General features: G+C 37.6%; 1 protein-coding gene across 4 annotated transcripts in view; it reads left to right on the forward strand.

Annotated features, from left to right (window-relative positions):
• Positions 1-22,524, forward strand: part of ephb2b (eph receptor B2b) — a 123,629-nt gene that overhangs the window by 75,219 nt on the left and 25,886 nt on the right. For all 4 annotated transcript variants that reach the window (XM_028002854.1, XM_028002856.1, XM_028002855.1 and 1 more), the window contains exons 4-5: positions 13,088-13,243; positions 15,976-16,311. In XM_028002854.1, coding sequence (XP_027858655.1) covers positions 13,088-13,243; positions 15,976-16,311 — 492 coding nt within the window. The remainder of the gene's footprint in view (positions 1-13,087; positions 13,244-15,975; positions 16,312-22,524) is intronic.

Consider the following 22,524-nt stretch of genomic DNA (forward strand, 5'->3'; position numbering starts at 1 on the left):
CCATCCCTTATCTTCTACCTCCGCTCACCATACTCGTCCACCCAGTCCTAGTATCATCAGCAGTCTGTGGCTGTGATCAGGGCTCTAAGGTCCGGGTGCAGCCTGCAGAACGGAGCGGGGAAGCTGCCTTACATAGCAATTGCGCCTGTTGCCCTAGCAACTGGCTGTCCTTGAGAAAAGGGCACGTTTGGGGGTTTTGGAGGCTGAGGTGCTGGAAGCCCCCACTCAATACTCATAAAGAGTTAAGACACATCGATCGGTGCATCTAGGAGAGCATGTAATGTAAATACAGTCATCCACAAGTGCCTTAAAATGTATGAATCATGGGCTTAGGCAGCTGTGCTAAAAACTGAGGGGTTTGACATGCAAGTCATTTCTCTTGTTGAGCGGGAGGGGAAATAAAAGATTTTCCAACAGGGCCCGTTTTCAACCAGCTGTACAGTGATCAGGCTTTGGTGGATGTTGCTTCAGGGACGGCTTGCATATTTTGGTCCATCGGTTGATTTGTTGTTGTTAAGGCCCTGCCTTTTTGTTTGCCTCATCAAAGACAACATAATACTTTGATATGTGCTCACTACAATATTCCCTCATTTTATTGCCAGTCTAAGTGATTTGACATTTAATGATGTTTAAGTATCTTTTCTGTATTTTTCTGGTTGTGATATAGTTGACTCCAGGCTGAGGTTGTTACATATCCACTTTCTTTCCCTAGTTGTACCCCATTTTGTACCAATGCATTGTTTTGTCATCCCTTCCCAATTCAGTTGCTTCCCCAGCACTGCTGATACAAAATGTCCCATGGGAGTTCCCAAAACACTACAAAAGGTACAAAATGGCAAATTGTGAAAATTAGCTGCATCCAATATATTTTAATAATGACCTGTTAAAATATATCGGATACCAGCCCACCGCCATGACCCTAGAAGGATAAGGGGAGATAGTCCATGGATGGATGGCTGGCTGGATCTTAAATTACATCTCAATGCCACCGGCCTACATTTGTCTTAGATTTCTATTTATTCATTTTTTTGTACTTAATCATTTCAATTATGCTATTTCACAATAAATAATCAACATGCATTCATTTGAAAATCTTACCCTTTTCCAGTACTATATGTAATTAATTAGTTGCTTTGTCTATGGGGCAATGTGAGCATAAGCAAATTGCAAGTGAAAATTTGATAATTTCTAAAAAACTACCATTTGCTTTAACTGACATTTATTTCCAAGTCTTACTAATTATCTGTCATAACACAAAATGGAATACAGGGATAATTTCCGTATGATGAGCATCGTGCAAGGTTTACGTTCCGTCCCGAATGGAGATTAATGCCGACACTCAGGCCTGCCTCCTGCCACACCCCAGTCATCTGCAGAGTGGTGTACTAAGGGGCTCACTAGCAATGTGATTGGACATTCTACATCCTCTGGAGAGCAAGCTGTCAAGTGTTCTGCCTGCATGAAATGACCCTTTCCATATTGTTCCCCATAACCACCCACCTTCTGAACTTGTTCATATTATACTCTGTGTCTATGCATTGGCTCAGATGCTTGTAATTTCACCATTCCACATTTTTTGCCTCTTTTTTCCTCTGCATTAAAAAAGGGGGAGAAAAAAAAACTGAGACGGCAGTGAAAATTCCAGACTTTATTACTGTTCTGCATGCATAAATCCTGTGATACTCTCCTTTCATCTGTTTCCTCCTTTATTGACAGATGGTAGTTATCAGACGTTATGGAAAAGCTGTGGTTAGGATAGTTTTCAATTATTCCCCCCTCGTTGGAATTTTTCGCTGATAACCACAATGCAAACAGGCCCGTTTTTAATCAGAGGACCAACAGAAGTAATGCTTGGCACATCATAGTGTTAATTTCTATGCATTTTGTGTAGGAGGTGATGAGGTTGACTTTTGTGCACTACTCTACATTTCTGCTAAATGATTGATTCCCTACTCAACACAACCTTAATTTATGAATTCTGTAAGGCATCCATCAGAAAGATTTTTTAAAAAGTAATTTATTTGCTTCAATGTCTTTGGGGCAAGCTGGTTAGATATTATTCGTAGTTTTTACAGTTTTAAAATAATCCATCCATCCATCCATTTTCTGTGCACCCTTGTCCCTAATGGGGTCGGGAGGGTTGCTGGTGCCTATCTCCAGCTACGTTCCAGGCGGGAGGCGGGGCTCACCCTGGACAGGTCGCCAGTCTGTCGCAGTTTTAAAATAATGTATTAAGTAATTATTAGGAAAATAAAAAATGCTTCAACATCTAACTACACTGATTTTGCCCACATTTTCTTTCAATTTACTACAACTGAATTAGTCGGCTAGATTCTGTTTTGACTTTTGATGAATGGATTTTTAAAATTTCATTTAAAAAATTTGATTATATGTTTTATTTTGATTAATATTAAGATATGATTTCAGCAATAGAAGAAGCTTCTGCATTGTGCCTGCCTATGTTATGTCTGGGAGTTCAATGAGGTAATGATAAAAAGGTCACTTGGCAGTCATTGAATTTACTGTGGTTGTTTTATGACCAGTGTTTGCTTAAAGATTAGGTTCAGGTACTTGTGGTGTGGTGCTCTCCACATTTCTTTTTGTCCTTGCATGTACTAACGGTAAACATTTTATATGTGACATACATGAGGTGAAGCCCTTGCAGTGAATTGAATTTGTCCTCTGGGCTGTGGCCATACATGGATTATTTACTGCTCTTTGATGGTTTCTGTTTATTTATATTTTGGAGTTAATGAATTGGGGAAAGATGGACTTAAGTAATCTCCGGTTGTGTGCCTGTGCTGCTGGACTGTGTCCTAGGGTTTATATTTGCTCAGGGCATGTACATTGTGTATATTGTGTCTATTTTGAGTTTCAGGCTTGCCGGGATACCTGCTCCCTCAGACTTCATTCCCCAGGTTTCCCACAACTCTAGCTAATCTGCTGCTAACTTCAGCTCCAAATCTGTCTCAGAGGAAGCTGCAGAAAATATGGGGATTTGGGATCTGAGCTCTATGACAACTGCTGAAAAGATGCAGCTTAGAGCAAAATGCTGAGAAGAAAAGTCAGTTTTCAATGAATTTGCTGTCCTGCCATATTCCATGATACATGTCCCTTGCTGCACACAAACCCACTCTGACATGCACTATATATGTCTATTAAAGATATACATTATGGTGGAAGATGAGGGAAAAGTCAGAGTTTTTTTTCCCACGTTCTGTGACCAGCACTACAAGTTGCTGTTTGATTTTCACATATATATTTCATTTATATGTGAAATATATGATTTCACACACACACACACACACACACACACACACACCCCCCCCACACACACACACACACATATATATATAAAAAAATTGCACAAGTTGCAGGAAAAGCTCCTCTGTAACAAATACATTATCATTAATCAGTTCACATCTGGACACATTACCCTCACCTTTTATGCACCGTCCTGTCCTTCTACAGAAAGCACCTTGTTTTAAAAAAGATCCACACTCAGGCAGCAGAAAAACACGACAATTCATTTAAATAAAATATTTTTTATTCTTCATATTACATAAAATTTTATTTAAAGATTTAAAAATCAGTCAATGGCCTTTATGCTACATAAAGATCTTGTTCGTTCTTGTCTACTGAAAGTCTTTAACATATTAATAACTAACATTAATATGATAATCTAATTTGTTTCTCATCTAGATGCTTGCACTTACTGTTAAATAAAGCCCGGGTTAAAAGGTGTTTCTTTTTTTAGCAGGTGGTGGCTTTCTAAAGATGGGTTTCTTTTGAATTTTAATTGGGGGCACAAGTGAGTGTTCTGAGTTTTTAAGTGATTTACACCTTGCGGGTCAATAGTGGTGACACACTGTCTCTATCCTGGCTTAGAGTGTGAGAAGCAACACAGAGTTCCAGACTTTTTAATTGCACAAGACATGGAAACCTGGTGGGAGAAATGAATATATCATTTGTGTACGTTTGGGGTGAAATGAATGCCAGTTGTCTAATAGCCTTCACACAAGCCTGATTGCATTAGACAGCCAAGAGGACTGTGGTCCTAATTGAATCATGAGAGCCTGTGTTGCAAACAATGCTAGCTTGTGTTCCCTATGGAAGTGCTAAAGTGGGGGGGTTGGGTCAGGGTTTGGCTCTCAGGAGCAGACAACTTGTGGCTCTCTCTGCTTCTACTGTGACCATGACTCTTATTTCATAGGGTTACGCGCTATTTGGAAGTGACCAGTTTAAAAGGTTGTTAGTCTGTTGGGTTATTATTAGTTGCAAGGTTGTAAAACTAATAAAAAACTTGTTGCAAAAGTTGACATTATATCCTTTTTTATACATAAGATTGGTATGTCTTGCTTTTATCTTACAAAAGTAGCTGTGTTCCTTTGGCATCTAATTACTACTTACAAAATAGTATATAGTTTTTGGAAATACAAATCAAGTGTGACTTGCATTCAGCCGTCTTAGTTAATAATTTGTAAAACCTTGCATGTAGTAGACATTGTTTATGGAAAAGGTTAATTTACAGTTGTAAGTGTTGTTGGGACATGTTTCTACTGGTTTTGCTCATATGACTGATATTTTTGCCCATTATTCTTTTTAAAATAGCTCACCCTCAATTAGACTGGATGTAGTGTATATGTGAAATGTAATTTGCGTAACTCGTGAATTTACTTTGATTATGCTCTTACACACAGACTTGTGTTAAATCTTTTGCTGGCTCTTCCAGGTTTTCTTCCAGGATTAGCCAATGTTTTGCAGCATTTATTTTTAAGTCAACTCCAAGAGCCAGAAGTTGAAATATTGTCTCATCTAACCAGAGTGCTTTCTCTCATGTGTTTGCCTTTCTCCCTACATGCCTTGTGGCTAACTGCATAGACAAATTCTTTTTGGTTTTCCTTTAACAATTCAACAGTTTTGCCCCTCTGTCATAAATGCCAGATTTATGGAGTGCTGGGTTAATGTACTGTCACAAGATTCTCCCAGCTGAGCGAAAGGTCATTCCAAGTCCATTAGAGCAGTGGTGTTCAAGCTTTTTTCCCCACATGGACTATAATGGTCAAGGTAGAAGTAACTATGAGCCAAAACTAATTTAACAATGAATAAGTAAAATCAAAAAATATAGTTTTTTTTCTGCTCACACAAACTAATAATGCAATGTTTTAAATAGATTTCTTTGTTGGAAATATGTTTTTTTTAGTTGGAAATATGTTTTTTTTAATCACTTAAAAAGAGTGTAAAGGAACATACAACTTCTCGATAAATATGAATTTAGGCATTAATGAAGGGAAAAGATAGGTAAAGATCAAAGGGCATGAACAGCATTATAGACCATGGAAGAATTTAGCCACGAACAATGAAAAATCAGGAGCGTAAACAGTGAGGTAAGGGTGGAAAATGACAAAGAACTAGATCGACTAATCAGGGTAAATATGGTTCAGCTGTGGCAGGGAGACAGCAGGACAACTGAGAGAGAAGACTTTTTAACACACGACGAGCTGATCAAGAATTCAAAGGATCTAGAAAAAAACAGGGAAAATTCCTGATAATAATCTAAGAAAATAAACTAAAATTTACAAGAAACAGAGCACAAGAGACTAAACTTAGTGCAGCATCCTCACTGAAATAATATTGAACCCAGAGAAAATAACTGAAAATAGAAAAACATGTATATCATAAACAGACCACTGTTTATGGTGGTCTGTTCATGACCCAAACACTTGAGAATTGTGACAAAGAGTACTGCGTGAGTACTTTCAAAACGCATTCAGTTTGCAACTTCGTTGGGGCTCAATTAAATAGTGTGACATTTTTTTGATGAGTTTCAGCAACAAGAACCGAACGTTCTTCTATTGTAATTGTTGTATTAAGTAATTGTTTAACAAATTAATGAAAAGTTGATTTGGGTACGTCAAAGTCCTCTTTGGAGTAAAAGTCAATAAATAAATGTTTATTATTACTATTATGATAATAAAAGAGAATGCTTAAATCATTGTTTAAAAAAATCAATATTTAATCAATAATTTGTCTGAAATTATTTGGCTCTAATTAAAAGACAAATGTCTCCATCGACATCAACCGGTGAGCCAGTGTTTAAATAATCTTGAATTGCAGTCAAGAGCTGCACAAAATCAGCCCGGGGACCGCAAATGGCCCCCGGGCCATGCTTTGGATACCCTGCTCTAGAGTTACCGAGGGTCTTTTTGCTTCTCTGATCAATATTCTCCTTTTAGTTGTATTGGCATGTCATGGAAGGTTTGCAGTTTTTCTTCATCTCCCTTGGGAGAAATTTTACCTGTGACATATGTAATAAATTAATTTCTACTGAGAATAAAGGACAATAGTGAACTGTAGTCTGTCAGGAGAATATATACACCCTACTGTTTCTATTTGTATTTTTTTTCATTTCCTTTAACTTCACAAATATCTGCTATTTTATCATGGTTTAACACAAATATGCCTTTCAAATACACTGAACTTTGTAGCAAAAACATGATTGGTATTTGTATTATTACTTATTCACATGACTATGTTTATACTGTGACTAGTATTATTTATATCATTTGTACATGCAGCACCAGACTCAACAGAGGCCAACGAAAGCAGTTTGTGTCTCTCAGGGAAATAAGGAAAACAGGGAAATACCCTCCACTAAATCCCACTGATTCCGTCCATTTCCACCGCTTTCAGCACTTTTTCCTGCTGTGCTCACAAAACCTAGCACCTCTGATTTTTTTTCTTTTTTTTCCTACCCCTGCAGCCTTTTGTCTTTCACACCTTAAACACCACACAGACACACCTAGACACACACATGGACACACACAAATGCACAAAGACCTTGTCTGTCTTTGTCTCCCTTTTCTCTTCTCTAAGAGTGTGTTCATTAAATAAAGCGCCTTTGGTTAGGATGAAATGTGTCCTTAGAAGAAAGAACAGGGAAGAGGGGGCCGGAAGAGTGTCCTATAGTTGCTGTGATTCTTCAGACTGCGGGACAAAGCACTTCCCTGTTTGGTGCTGTAGATGAGAGATGTGTGGGAAGGAAGCCGGATAGAAGGTAGATTTTTTTTCCCCTCTTCCTCTTTTTTTGCTACAATAGGTATAGCCTTGGATGGGATTGGTTTCTGTTGCTTTTCCGATTGTTCAGTAGCGACCGCTTTGTTGGGGGAAAATCTGTTAAATGAAATGGGAATGTCAAATCCTCACCTTTCTCTATATATTTGCTGTAAATGTGTCTATTTCTCTGTGTGTTTGATGGCTGATAGACCACATAAACAGGATGAAGAAGCCAACATGGCTGTTCACGTTGGCATTGGCTTGTTTTTCTCTTCCCTCACACATAAATATCCACACAGACCCGTCTACTTTGGAGGATTCAGATGTTTTTTGCTCCAGGTACCTTCTTTAATGTGCTGTAAATCTTTTCAACTGTAATGTTCAGGAAACCTTTGAAACAACCAGCAAATTACCTGCTATAAAACTTGACTAGCACCCTAGTACAGTGACTTACCTTACAGCTCCTTCAGTCCTATATTTATTCAGTGAGTCTTGCAAAAACCTCTAATTAAAGCTTTTATGTGACTATATATTACTATCAGTCATAAACATTGGCAGACATAAGCAGCTGGGCTATGTGTGTGTTGGGGGGCTGGGGATAGACATTTAAAGAAGTAGTGTTAAATTAAAGTAATATAACACTTAGTGCCTAAATGATTAGACCATACTAAAAATAAAACTAAGTCACCCAGATGGCAGATATTTTTATTATTTTCACTATTCAGGACTTAGGCCTGAATCCCTATACACTGAGCTACCATTAAACTGGGTCTTATGTGTTTATAAATTGTTTTAAAGATTTACTACTTGTATTTTCTTCTTGTTTTTTGTCCACTTTTTATTGTCAGTCTTATGTCTAAAAGTTGTTTTTGCACTCTGATAAGGAGAGAAAGAAACCCCATAGCCTCCTTTTGATTGATGCTATTGATGATATTATTAGCAGACTGGAGAAAGAGCAGGAACAACAGTGGGGCTGCTGTCAGTAAATATTCTGACTCTAATTAACTTTGATAAGCAGAAAGATATTTTTAGTCAGAGGAAACATCCAGATAAATTTTGCCTTTAGTTCTCACATGTTGAGCAATCCTGCCAGCACGATGATCAAACAGCTCAACAGCAGCAGTCTGGGCAGGCGGGTAGGTAGGGAATTAAAGCTCCGGATCCGATTTTTAATCACAGCTCTCCCTGTCTCCGCTGCTCTGCATCTGACACCAACCAACTGTGCAACTCTTTAAATCTGTCATCCAAGTATAAAATGGAAATTCCCCAAATTTTTCCCTAAAATAATGACCATGGTAAAGCACAGAGGAATGCCAAGACATATAATATTGTCCTCTTGAAGTGGATCATTTGGTTTTCACAAAAGTTTGGTTTGTTTATTACATCGGTTCAAGTCTCTTTTTACCACATGAATAAGAGTTATCAAACTGTAATGTTTGTAAAAGTAAATGCATCTAATCCTATGTGTGCTTCTCAGTGCTGAGTCATTTGTTTTAGTTGGACTGAAAGTCCAACCTGTCTTTTTCCCCAAGGTAAACATACTGTAAGCTACAATACTCATATATTACAACAGATGTCCCCAGATGTCTTTTTGAGTGAAAGAGGTGATGTTGATTGGTTTATTTAATTCAACTGAATTAAATGTGTTTTGCATATGGCCAATTAACAGCACGTTATCTTAAGGCACATTTCAAAAAAAGCCAATTTCAACCAATTATATTGACAGATTCAAAGTCAGTTTTATTCATTTCATTTCTGTTTTATTTTTATTTAAGGACACAGACTACATAGAGTCACTGACTTGCAGCATTTACTCTTCCTGGGCAAACATGTGTCAGCTAGATTGACGCTTGTGATGTGTTGCTGACTTTGTAGCAATGCCTCATACTGACAATGCATAACATCATAAGCTGTGTAATGCATTAACTAAGTTTTATTGAGAATACCTTAGAAGAAATATACAAAAATACCCAAATCATTAAATTACTGTTGTCTTATGGAGGAATTGTATCTATCTGAAAAAATAAAACCGAACAGTCCCAGAAAATGTAATGTCTTAAGAGAATATTTCTTCATATAATTTTTAACACAAACTTTTATAGCCTTAAGTGAACAAACAATAATGTCTGTTGGTTTAGGATCTCAGTGGGAAAATTTAAATTATGGACTAGTGTGTCATCCATCAGGAACCACAGAAATGCAACCACTGTCGTGGCCTGGCATCATGCGGCGGCTCTGCATGTGCAAGTCAGTTATTTTCATTCAGTCTCCTCTACAGCCAGATTTGAATGTTATTGCTCGTCTTGTTTTGCATAGTCTGCATGCTGGTACCACACATTAATTTAATACAGACACAGTAATTCACATAATTCTTTGGATGAAAAATTTCCCAACCTCTTCCGTCTTATGTCTTTGTTTTCATTTACACTCCCGCCTCAACTCCCTCTTTATGCTGTTTCCTATGGTGTTGATCCTTGGAGCCCCACACTGTCGTGGACCTCACTGGTCTGATCCCAGTTCCCCACATAGCTGTTGCCTGGGCCTCATTAATGGACCCCGTTGACTGGCAGCGTGAAAGTCCAGGCCTCATGTTTCTCTCAGTCCCCCAAACCTTTTCCCCCATCCATCATAGAAGAAGAAAAACATGTCAACACTAATACTTTGTGAAATTTGAATTTTATTTTGAGTAACTTTTTGCTGTTGACACTGCTATTTAACTAAGATTGTTAGATGTGCCCTTTTAGATAAAGTTTGGATAACTAGATGTAATCATACGCTAGAAAATTAGGTTAGCTGTTCTACAGCCACACTGCCTCAGTTTATTTACTGTAGGATGATAATTTAAAAATTCTTTGAATGAGCTTATGCATGTGATTATTATAACTGTGTTAATTATAACACAATTTATGCCTTATAAATAAGGCAAAAGGCCAAATAAAATCCTTTACTGTCACAGTTTAGGCTTATGTTAAATAATATGATTGCTCACACAGTAGGCTGGGTATTTCCCATGATTTTAAATATTGGCTATGAAATTTGCATTCTATTGTCGGGTAAGACAGACTGTGACTCTATGGGTAGAGTAATTGTCTTGTAATGGGAGGGTTGTAGGTTCGACAAATGGCTTTGGGAAGAGATTAGAATATTAAAATAAATTCTGACGTTTTAGTAACAAAAGACTGAAGAAATTGGACTGGTGTAAAAACTTTATAATTATACTTTCTAATTATTTTAAACGTATGGCTGTAATTTTCTTTAACAGGGTAAAAAAACTATCCATATGAGATTCCTCTTTCAGAACTTGACATGTTTCTGTTTTATGAGCTTTGTAGTATTTTAATAGCTTAGCCATGACTTAAATATTTTTTTCTTTGATTCTTCGACTTTAAGAGCCAGGATTACTCAGAAAAACTGAGGGACCACAGCGCCAGATGGCCAGGCCCAACTGTGTCAGTGTTGTAATATTTAACTTTTGAGCTCCCCGTTAAGTATCCACACCCTGCATGTTCAAACACCTCCATCGACAGGTTTACAGTTTTCTTTACTATAACCATTACATATCAAGTTTGCCAAACTGTGTTTTAGAGTCCCGCCTGAATCCTTACTTACTGTCAATCTTTGTTCTTCACGGACATTCTTCAGTAGCAATGTATGGATTCACTCATTATTCATTATTTCATTATGCATGTTCCTAATGTGCAAACTTCTTTCTCATTCAAGCAATGAAGCATTTTATGAAATAAAAAACAGCATCTCAGTTAACGGCACTGTTTTGATAACTGTTTTCATCTTTCATGCTTATACATTTATCATTTTAAACATAGTATTCCGGCTGATATATTTTGTTTTACAAACTGGTACTTTTATGTGTTTGTTACAGAAACCTCAAGATTGATTCGCCATAACCTCTCCTACATGAAAACTGCAGCTGGTGTTTTTATGCTCCAGATATTATGTCTGACATGTAATTGCATTTACAGTAAGAGAATGAAAAAATTAGCAATTTTCTTTAATTTGCTAAATATAGGAATTTTATTCCAGAACATTTTCTGTTATACAGTAGTTGTTATAGTGTTTAAGTTGTTCAAGTAGCAATAAGAGGATGTAGATAAATATTACCTTGAAAATTTTATATTAAAATTATATATTAGTATATAGTTGTAAAATATACAAATTGACAAACAGTATATAAGAACACCTTCTAGTCCCCTTTTATCTAGCTGCATAAAATATTCCACTTTTTATAAAGCTGCCAAAGAAAATGAAACTGCATTTCAAAATACCTGAAGGGGTTTTAACTTCAGATAAGCACAATGTCCCATGTGCAATTTGTTTCAGGTTGCTGTACTTCCAACACCTCGGTCTTAGTACGTCTATATTTCATTTTCTATCAGTGGAGCAGGTGGAAGCTAGATTACCTGAAGCAAATCCATAGATTTCTTTTTGGCTCGAGTTACAAGAAAAGCTCTTGACATGGTGCAGGTGCAAATGTCAGTTTTTTATTACTTTTTTAAACCAGTAAAGGATAAACATATTTCACCAAAAACATTTTTTTTTTACTACCAATATTATCACAACAGCAACTGAATCTTATGGCAACACACAAACAAAACCACCTATGTAGAAGAGATGACTCATCCACCCATATAATTACAGTATTTAATGCTGTACGTGGTGTATGTTTTGATTACCCTGCCTGTGCCTGTGTGGGAACAGAATGCTTCAGATATTTCTCAGACAACCGCAGTACCGGGAATAATTCAAAGCAAACTTACATGTTTTAATGTTTATGTGTCTACAAAGAGTCAACTCGCAGCATTGATACTAAGCTTTGGATCATTTACCATTTAGAAGACCCATTTGATCCGAAGCTTTAAAGTTCAAGGCTGATGTGGTGAGAGATTTCGTAAATATTTCCATACGTCATTCTTACTTCATGATATATGGAAGCGCATCAGTTGCTCCTGCAGCTAACTCTAACAACATTATACTGCCACCGCCATACTTCACGGATTGGATTTTGTTTAGTTTCATCAGACACGACATGTCTTCAAAAATTGACGTCTTTTTCCCAGAATGCATGTGGTGTAGTAATTGTGTTGACGTGTGGATTATGCCATTACTGTCTTTGACTGCTGCTGTTCACCAAAATTCCCTATGTGGGACAATAAAGAAATGAATGGCATTTGCAAATTGCAATATGGCTTTTTTGTTGCTTTTGGAGTAATGGCTTTTTCCTCTGAGTGGCCTTTTAGTGCTGTCTGTACATGACTTGGTTCATTGTGGATAATGACACTGTCTTACCAGCTTTAGCCAGCTTTTTCACAAGCTCTTTGGCTTTTGTTCAGGGTTTGATGTTAACATTACAAGCCAAAACATGTTCATCTGTGGAACGCAGAACCCGTCTCTTTCCTGAGCAGCATAACGGCTGGACATTCCTTTGTTGTGTTTGTATATAATTGTTTGAAAAGTTGAGTGCAACACCTTCAGACATCTGGTAATTGAATCTAATGATGAACAAGACATTCAGGGGTCCAGAATTCGCCTTTTGATATTCTGCTTGATTTATTTAGATTTTCTCTTGATGTCACACAAGCAGCATGTTTGAGATCTGTCTTAAAATGCATCCACAGGTCTGCAACCAATTAACTAAAATATTGTAAATTGGTCTTAATCAAAGGCTTACAAACCCATGACATCATGATCTGGGATTTCCCAGATGCTCTTAATTTCTTGTACATTCAAAAAAGAAATAAAAACAAAAACCTCAAAAAAGTGTCCACATTGCTCTAGCCTTTAGCATTTAGCCTTTAGTCTTTATAAATTTTATGTTTTTGTTAGTTATTTCAGCTAACATAAACATATAAAGTTTAGTTTTAATGTCAGTTTTAATATTGTTATAGAGTGTATGTAAACATCAGTTTTTCACTGCACAGTATTTACCCTGGCATTTACATCAGTAGTCTATTTCTGTGAAAAAAATTTATTTATTAAGAATGACAAAATTTTTTGTTTTGTCCTCTGTCTTCAGCTTGTCCATCAGGATTTTTCAAGCCTACTCAAGGCGATGAGTCCTGTATGCAGTGTCCCATCAACAGCCGTACCACAAGTGAGGGGGCCATCAACTGCATTTGTCGCAATGGATACTATCGTACTGACTCTGATCCTCTGCAGATGCCATGCACAAGTATGTATGGGTTTCCATTTTCATTATAGTTTTTCAACATTCAAGTCATCTCCACAAACTATCCAGACATGAGCAGTTATTCTTTAGTTTCAGATATGAAGTCTTTGACACGTACATTTCTCACCCGCAAGTAGACGTTTTTGAGATCAGAGGGTGATAGTCATCTGCACAGCTTTGAACAGAGAAACCCTGTCAGAGCTGCCCCTCGCACAAACATAATGCTGACATGCTCAAAGTGTGGCTGTCCACAGATCTGACCTGGCAGACAAGGCTCGGCTGCCCTCCCTCAACATCACACAGTCCCTACTCCAAACCAGACTGGAGGTTAGTGGGCCAGGGCACGTAGCTTTGTGAAGGGTCAGCCTCAGAGAATGAGCCGGGGTGAAGCGTTCCCTTGTGATGCCAATGAAGCCGTTTGAATCAGAATTAGAATTTGAGACTAACGGTGATATGGGAGAAGAAAAAGGCAGATGGATGGATAGAGCGAAGCAACACTGAGGTAGGGGGGTTAAGGATGAAGGACAGACAGCCATAAAAGAAGAAGCCAGGAATTTTATCCGGAAAGAAAAGGGGTGTGGAGGAAAGGAGAATTAGTGCTCTAGGGGAGAGTTAGGAAAAATAAGCACCTTTCAGTGTTTCAGTTGTGTTTTTTCCCTTAAACTCCCTCTTAGCCTGTTGAAAAGGGAGAGAAGGGAAAAGATTTGATGGTCTCCAACAAAGGAGATTTGCATAAGCCTGGGTCTGGGAGTTGAGCAGCTGTTGTGAATGAGAAAGCAGCAGCGTCACGTCACCCGTATTAAGCGCAGCAGGGCCTGGTTTGATTAAAGCAAGAAAACAGGCCCATCAGAGAGGCCCGCCAGCTAATGGGAGGGATATTAGTCCTCCTCCCTCAGAAGGAGATGCCAAAGAGGAGTTGTGTTTCAGAGAGACTCCAAGAAGAGCACTCCTATGGGCTTTCTTCCAGGGCAAGAGATCTGTTAATTGCAGCCAATTAAAAAAGGTTAAATAAAAAGTGATCGATTCAGATTTAGGATGTTGTGGGCGGAGTGGAACTGTTTATCTTGTTAGTCCTGGAGGACATGTCTACTATAATTAGGTGCACATGGCCTTAAAAGATAAACAGTTTTCACTGTTTGTTTGTTTCCCCTGCCACTCAACACGCAGCAACATGTGGAAAGTTTCCGCCCTGCTAAGAATCTCTCGAGAAGAGTGTATATCTTTCTTAGCGTCTATGCTGTTCTCCATTTTAAAAAATGTTAAAAAGAGATGTTAGGAAAGCACTTGACAAAGTGGAGATCAACTTTGAAAACGAGAGTGTAAATGGGCATCTCAAGGGAAAAGGCACTGCAAGCCTGGAATGCAGTCAACTCTAAGAGGCTATACAGAGAAGCTGGTGAAATTTCTCTCCTCCTGTTAGGGGTTTGTCTAGGAAGAGATAGCAGTTATGCCCTTCACACTGTCAAGGGCAGAACACGTCTCCAGATTTTCCAAATGTTGCACTGATGTGAGCTACAATAATTTTTTTTCTATATCAGTTTTTCATGACTTTCGCTAAAGTCCTAGTCAGACAAAACTTTGTTGAAAGGCAGAGGAAAGACAGCCTTGCCTTCCATCTGAACTACATGAAAATTTTCTTAAAGAGTGAATTTGAAAAGCTGAATAAAGTTGTTTTCATTGATCATGATTTGGGTTTGATAATGGCAAATTGGAACTGAACATATGTGCTCAGAAAGTTTCATTTTTAATGTATTTTATTAGATAAATGGGAACAATAACCGGCCAACCTGAGCCACTATAAAAGATTTAGATGAACATCCAGCGTTTGGGTACATATTTGGGTAAGAGGTCCAATTAAGCATCATGATTTTGCTCATTTGCCTTTAAATAATATTACAAAGGCAATTACAATAAAATAAAAGTGCATGCTATACCGTGTCTTGAAAATCATTCATACACTGTTTCTCACATTTTTACATTTACTTACTTGGATGTATTTTATTGGGAATTAATGTGGTACAACAACACAGTCATGCATAATTGTGAAGTTGGAGGAAAATTATATCTGGTGCACAAGTGTTTTACAAATAAATATTGGGAAAAATATGTTCATTTACTCCATATACTCTGATACCCTCAAATAAAAATGGTCTTCAGAAATCATCAATTTTGTGTTGGTAGAAAAATGAAAACTACACATCACATTGAACACACTAACCCTATGGTGAAATGTAGAAGTTGCACTGTTAAGCGCTTGAGTTTTTCTTCATTAGGTACAGTGACGGTGGTTATAGTTTGGGATAGATGGATGGAATCAAATATATGGAGGAATATCCAAGGAGAAAATGAAAGAATTACATAGTCAAAGTTCAGAAGTAATTCCGACTAAGAATCTGTGGTCTGACTGGAAAGTTGCTTTTCACAGATACTTTCCATCCAGTTTGTCTGGTGAAGATGGCTAGAAGATTGTTAGCTGTTATTGCAGCAAAAGGCGGTTCTGCCAAGTATTATCCCAGTGGATCTGAATACAAATGCATGCAACACTTTTCAGTTTCCAACTATGCACTAGTTTGTTATGGTATGTCACATAAAACTCCATAAAATGCATGGCAGAACCTCAAAATTCAAGAACTATTGTAAACATTTGCACAACATGTTGATCAAAATACTTTCCTATTTCATCTGTCCATTTACCTAACTAAATGTTGAGACTATAAATCTTTCTTGTTTTCTAGCTGTCCCCTCAGCTCCACAGACTGTGATCTCAAGTGTGAATGAAACCTCTGTGATGCTGGAGTGGATGCCACCTCGAGACTCTGGAGGTCGTGAGGATGTAGTCTACAACATCATCTGCAAGAGCTGTGGCGGAGGCCGCGGAGGGTGCACTCGGTGTGGGGACAATGTTCAGTTTTTACCCCGTCAGCTTGGCCTGACAAAAAGTCGGGTGTACATTAGTGACCTGTTGGCCCACACGCAGTATACGTTTGAGGTGCAGGCTGTCAACGGAGTGTCAGATCAGAGCCCCTACTCTCCTCAGTACGCCTCAGTCAACATTACCACTAACCAGGCTGGTAAGTAAGTCCATCTGTCTTCTTCAGCGCTTTGCCTTCGCCATGTGGTTTTCTCCTCTTTTCTTCCCCACTCCTGTAACTCTTCCATTGCTTATACCCTGCACAATTTTCATCACACATATTTCTCCACATGTACATAATGTGTTATACAAAAGCCCCCTCGAAGTCTGCTTCTTTTCTCTTTTCTATGGTGATGTATGCAGATTAAGACTTATAAAATGGGAAACAGAGCACTGCTAATGATGTGACAGACAGAATGTGATGGCCTGCTGATCTTTAATGTGTGACCTCATCACTACGTACTTTAGACCAGGGAGCTAAGTGCTAGCCAGCAGCTGTCTACTCTCTTGATACTGTTAAATAACTACAACACTTGACTGAAGAGTTAGACTTAAAAATATTTCTGTTAGTAGTGATGTGATCTCTTGCAGGAGTAATGTACTGGCCAGGGCAGTTTGGCTTTTGGCTTTGTCTTTAGTTTGCATTTCATTATCAAAATACATTACTAAAGCATTGACTGTTTTGCATCAACAGTGCCCTAACTGACACCTAGCCACCGGTTAACAAATATTGTTGTACAATGGCTATGAAGACTAATGGAAAGTGTGCTAAAAATGTTTCCCATAGTATTGCAACACTGCACTGTTGATACAAAGCAGGTTGGTTCTATGTTTTCAAGTTTAAACTGCATTGTTATTTGGATGTTTTCAGCTTCTGGGGCCACTCTGTGTAAGAAAGAAAGGAATGCTTGTGACTGATAGTCCCTGGAAATCAGCAAATAGATTTAGCTAGTCATCTTCACACTTCTTAATGCTTTGAATTGCTGTCATTCCATTGACTGAAATGGCAGCAATTCAGTGCAGTGCTATGTGTGAGCAAGCACTTAATCAGGTGTACATAATAAAGTGGCTGGTAAGTATATATGCATATAACCGGTCTACTGTCTGTCCATAGGCATTCTGAGTGGGCTGATTTTACTGAATTTGCAGTTTGTCCAGGGCTATTTGTATGCAGCTGAGGGGAGTGCATAGACAGATGAAGACTGGATAAAAAGATAGGGTGGTCATCACTAAAGATAAATTATCTGAATTATTGTGAACTGGTTTTATGTAGGTTTATTAGGTTTTGATTAACCCCATCCACATATAATCAAAAGCCAGCACAGAATCAGTCTAACAATAAATGAACAATTACTTGAAGAAAGTCATTTACATAGGAAATTTTTACACTTAAATTGACACATTGTTCTAGAATTCAATGTTTATTGGGGGCTGGTTGTTTAAAAATGCCATAACGCACTCAGTTACAATGCTACAGCTCGAATAGAACCTTTTATTCACGCACTGACCTTCTTTTTTTTTTGTCTGTTTTGATTTGAGTCACTGGTGTGGTGGGTTAATGAGGGCCTGTGAGTGCAGTTAAGCGTTGTAATGAGGCCCCATGTCCCACTCCAACTCACTGGGCCACAATAAGTCTGCCACCCCAACCCTTGGCTTCTCTGCTGCTCCTGCTGAGGGGACCTGGTGGAAATTGGGGGGCTCTACGCCCTCTCCACTGAAGTGCCCGTCACTCCGTATTAGACAGCAATAGTTCCCGTCAGAGCGAGCTGTGAAAAGAACTCAACTCTTGCTTGCCCCCACTCAGTGTTCCCACCTCCCCCATCACCCTGTACCCTGCTAACTCTTAGGACACAGGATTGCGGTTTTGCAATGCAAAATGCTATAGCACTGGGGTCATCGGGACCAGGAGCCAATAATTGCTTCTGGGTTGTGAGGTTTGGAGGTTACATAAACATCATGTCATCCTTAATTACCTCAGGCAATTCTGTTCTATTTCTCTGTCTAAGACAAACAAAAACAAAATAGTCTCAAAATTCTAGACATTCGTATAAATATAAGTATGTTACAATCTTGTTACTTATGACCATGAGCTTGTCACAACAACATACAAACCTGGTAATGTGGGTGAGCGAATTAAAAATGTCTCAGTTATGGATTGAGCAGTTCTCTGCTAAGCAATAACTTTTTGGTGTGTAGGAAAAGGGAAACTTACTACTTGCATCCAATCAAACACACTCCACTCCTGTACCTTCAGGCTCAACCGACCTCTGTGGGTGGTTGGTGTCAGTGCCTCTGTAATGAAGGACATGATTTCTTCTGAAAATATAGTGCTTAATTACACACTGTAATGTCACACAAAGAAATTCTTGCCCTGAAGGTGTTTAAATGCATTTTATAAGCATAATTTGGTAAAACTTGCATCTTGTACTTAGCAGACTCTTGAACTGTGTACCTAGCTATTTCTTAAAATATGACTCACAGTTTGTTTATCCATGTTGGCATTGCTATAAACTGCTACTCTGTTTGTGACAATAAACTAGCTTACGGTGTCTTACGAAGTTCAAAGCTTCATGTTTTTGTCATGGACTGTGGTGTCTGTCTTTTGAGGTATCAGTATGAAGTTAAATGTGCTTGACAGGTGAGTGCAGTGATTTAACACTTGTCTCTCATAAAACATTTCTAGCAGTATGAGGAATGCATACATTATATGACACTACACACAAGGAAGAAGAGCTAAATTTTTTGTTCCAGGGATTTATTACATATAGTCTTAGAACTGACATACTTTAAGATAGTTTTGGAATACTTGCATTTATAATTTCGTAATATTTCCACTTGTGGTGGAACTCAAATATTTTTTTTTATTTGAGGCAATTTCAGGGTCTGTATTTAATCGCAGCTAATCACATTGTAATTAAAAACTGTACTTAGCAACATTTGCAGCATTTTAAATTCCAAAACCCATTTTTGCTGCTAAATGATTGAATAAATACGTATGTGGGCTGAACAACAAATATATTTATTACATTAATCTGTTATTTAGGTTATGCAACCACAAGACTAGTGCAAAGTGATTTTATATTCATTTGGCTTTCAAGAGTTTCAGGAACACCTTCTCATTCATGTCATTTCTTTTAAAAAATACTTCTGTAGAAATGTGGTCACTGACATCATTGAGAACATGATACTGTAGGCTTTAATAGCTTTGGCAATAGACCAACTCTTTTTTGCACAACTTACATACAATAGTCTTTTAAAATGTCCATTAGATATTTTTTTAAGCAAAACCACAATGGGTCAAGAAAATGAGTTTTGTTGTCCATCCCATTGTTTATAAGATTTATGGGCATATCAGAAACACTTGGAAGTTTGAAGCCAGAAAGTTTATATGTTAAAAAAAGAGCAAATAACTTTGTTAATTCTTTTAATGCTTTAAAATCTATGAAATTAATGAAACAAAATGAACAGTTTTGGCCATAATCGCCACTAAAATAAGAGTATTTGGTATCATGTTTGTGCATCAGAGAGCAGTGCTCTGTTTTAAGTCAATACTCTGCCGATTTAATTCTAATTATATCTAGTATAATTTTTTTAATAAATTCTCCCAGGATTTCATTTTAACTGAGGAAGGTCATTGCTTTAAACAATGCTCATCTTAGTAGGCAGACAGATTATTTGATGTTGTTTAGACCAAATTCTGACTCTACAATTTGAAGTAAATACTTATTGGAACAGACAATGTCTATCCCCCTTTGTTCTTATTTTGGTGAGCTTGTGAAAATTGTGAGCTCAGTTTCCTGTTCATAGCTGACAGGAGTATGAAGCTTAGTACACTACCTTGATCTTCTGTTGCTGCTTATTTAAGGTTCAATGTGTTGTGCATTCAAAGGCAGTATTGCTCATACTGCGGTTCCAATGAATTATCTGAGCTGCTGTTGCCTTCTTATCATCTCACCTGTCTGCCCTTTTTCTGCTAGCCTCTGACACCAAAAATACATTTTCATCCACACAATTACCACTTTGTTTATTTTCTTCTTCCTTGTAAAGATGTCATAAATCCACTCACGAATCTGGACAGGATTAAAATGACTCACTTTATAGCTATGGTAATATGAGAAACTGAGAAAATGGTAGCCTTTTCCTTTAAGAATAGGATCACATTTCTCCCAACTCATTGTGCCTACTTTTATTTGTATTGCAAGTGCAATCGAAACCTGATATCTACATTCACTGGCATCTATTTTGTGAACTTAATCAGATCCTCCGTCAATAAAACCCCAACAAAACATGATACTGCCATCCTCTCCTTCACAGTTGGAATGGTTTTTAAGCTTCCCGTTTTTCTTCAAATTTAACAATGGTAGTAAAGGCCAAACACTTTAAGTGTATTTTCATCAGACCATCTTGGATAATTTATGTTTTTTTTCTTAAGTGCATTTACAAATGGTTTTCTTTCCTTTTTTGTTACTGCTGGAGTCATGGCTTCTTTCTGACCCATGTCAATAAAGCATTCTACTGGATAATGTCTCTTTGCAGTTTCATCTTAGCATCTTCAGAAGACCTTCTGAAAAGTTCTATGATTAACACATTTCACTCTAAAAAAAATTAATAAAATAAAGCTCCTGAGAATGTTCAAAACGGTAGCTGAATATTCATATATTATTTGTGTAGAATTGTTTCAACAAATGAATGTGAAACATTCAGTCATCTAGAAACTGTTATATGTTCTTTTAATCTATAAGAAGTTTGCAAAGTCCTGATATGATAATACGAACTTCCCCAAATTAAATAAAGGCAAATATTGCCTCTCTCAATATTCTGGCATTTAGCAAGTACAAATATTTTTTGTCATCTAAACTGACCCAAGATTTAGTCTACATGTATTACAGACATTAAGAAAGAGAGGCTCTGTCTTTTTATATGGTGTATCTAAACCTGGTTCCAACTTTGTATTCTGGAAACTGTTTCATTGTTCTTCTCTTATACCTTCTTTTTGCTTTTCTGTAGAAAACATATTTCAGCCTGGGGAATTACTTGACCTATTATCAGGTCAGACTTGCACTATTTTATTGATATTCCAGGGAGCTTTAACCTCTTAAAGAAATCATCCTCTTTCTTGATAAGGTGAAGTTTTATAGATCAGCCAATGTTGTTAATTTTTTAAACATCCCAGTATTGGTCCCACAAGTAAAACTGGGCCAATAATAATAACTGATGCTTATTTCCATCTTGCTCCTGTTTGGATATGTGTTTTAGTAGGGGGAAGTGAGGGAGCTGACCATGTGGTAGTTGTTTGGGAATCTGTAAGTGATAGTGATGCAGTGCAGGATTGTGTGATGAAGTAGACAAGCCATATCAATGCTGCAGTATTTTCACTGTGTCAAAAGAATACAGCATTATCTAATATAGGTAAATATTGTTTATTAACTATTACTGTGATGATAATATTGGGCCTCTATCAGTCTAAATTTTCTTTTGGGTGCATTCCAATTACTTTTTTGCTTCCTTTTCTGTTCTCACAGCTTAACACATATGTCTGATTAGTCAATTTAGGGAAGCAATCAAGAGCACGTTGCATATTTGAATTATTCTAAATGTTCCAGAAACATGGAATTGCATGGTTCTAGGTCAGATCTTCCATGCATGTAAGTGGTGTTAGCAGTTGTCAACATTCATAGCTCTGCCTACATACAACATGGGTGGAAATTGTCTTCATGGGCATATGTGATTTAATGTGTGATTTTACTAAAGAAGTGAGTATGCTATAAATGGCAAGGCTTACACCTAAGATTGTGAAGACACGTTGATGGCCAAGGCAATGAATCATTTTCTTTCTGTCTGTAGACTTGCTATATCATCAATTTCAGGACTCTGAATAGAGATCATCCACTACCTGAGGGCAACATATATATAATAAGGTCTGAGTGAATTCAGCCTTGCTCAACAGATAAATGTAATCTTTGCACATGCAGTCTTGCTCTTTGTTGTGATTTTGTGTATTAAATTATAGAAGACCTATTTGTTTAGACATTTCATTAACTCAAGGTGAGCTGCTGTTTAAAATTATTAAACACAGAACCTGAATTGGTTTCTTATCAGACTAGCTGGCTGATTGTGGATCCTCACATTATGCTGAGGACGGGGGGTGTAATCAGGTTCAGCTTTTTCATATGGTCTAGGGAAGATTTATGAGTTAATTATGCTTCAAATTGCTCAGGTTCACTGTAACCAGGCTACCAGGGACTTTGCTGCTTCAGTGGAGCACTGGTGTAAAGCCAGGTGGAGCTGCCAAAATAGCTACTAGCAAGCCAAATGTGACCACTATCCTTTTGACTTGTAGTTCACGACACCAGCTGAAAAATAAAAAATGTAT

This window comes from Xiphophorus couchianus, chromosome 20, assembly GCF_001444195.1.
Source record: "Xiphophorus couchianus chromosome 20, X_couchianus-1.0, whole genome shotgun sequence".
NCBI classification, from domain to species: Eukaryota; Metazoa; Chordata; class Actinopteri; order Cyprinodontiformes; family Poeciliidae; genus Xiphophorus; species Xiphophorus couchianus.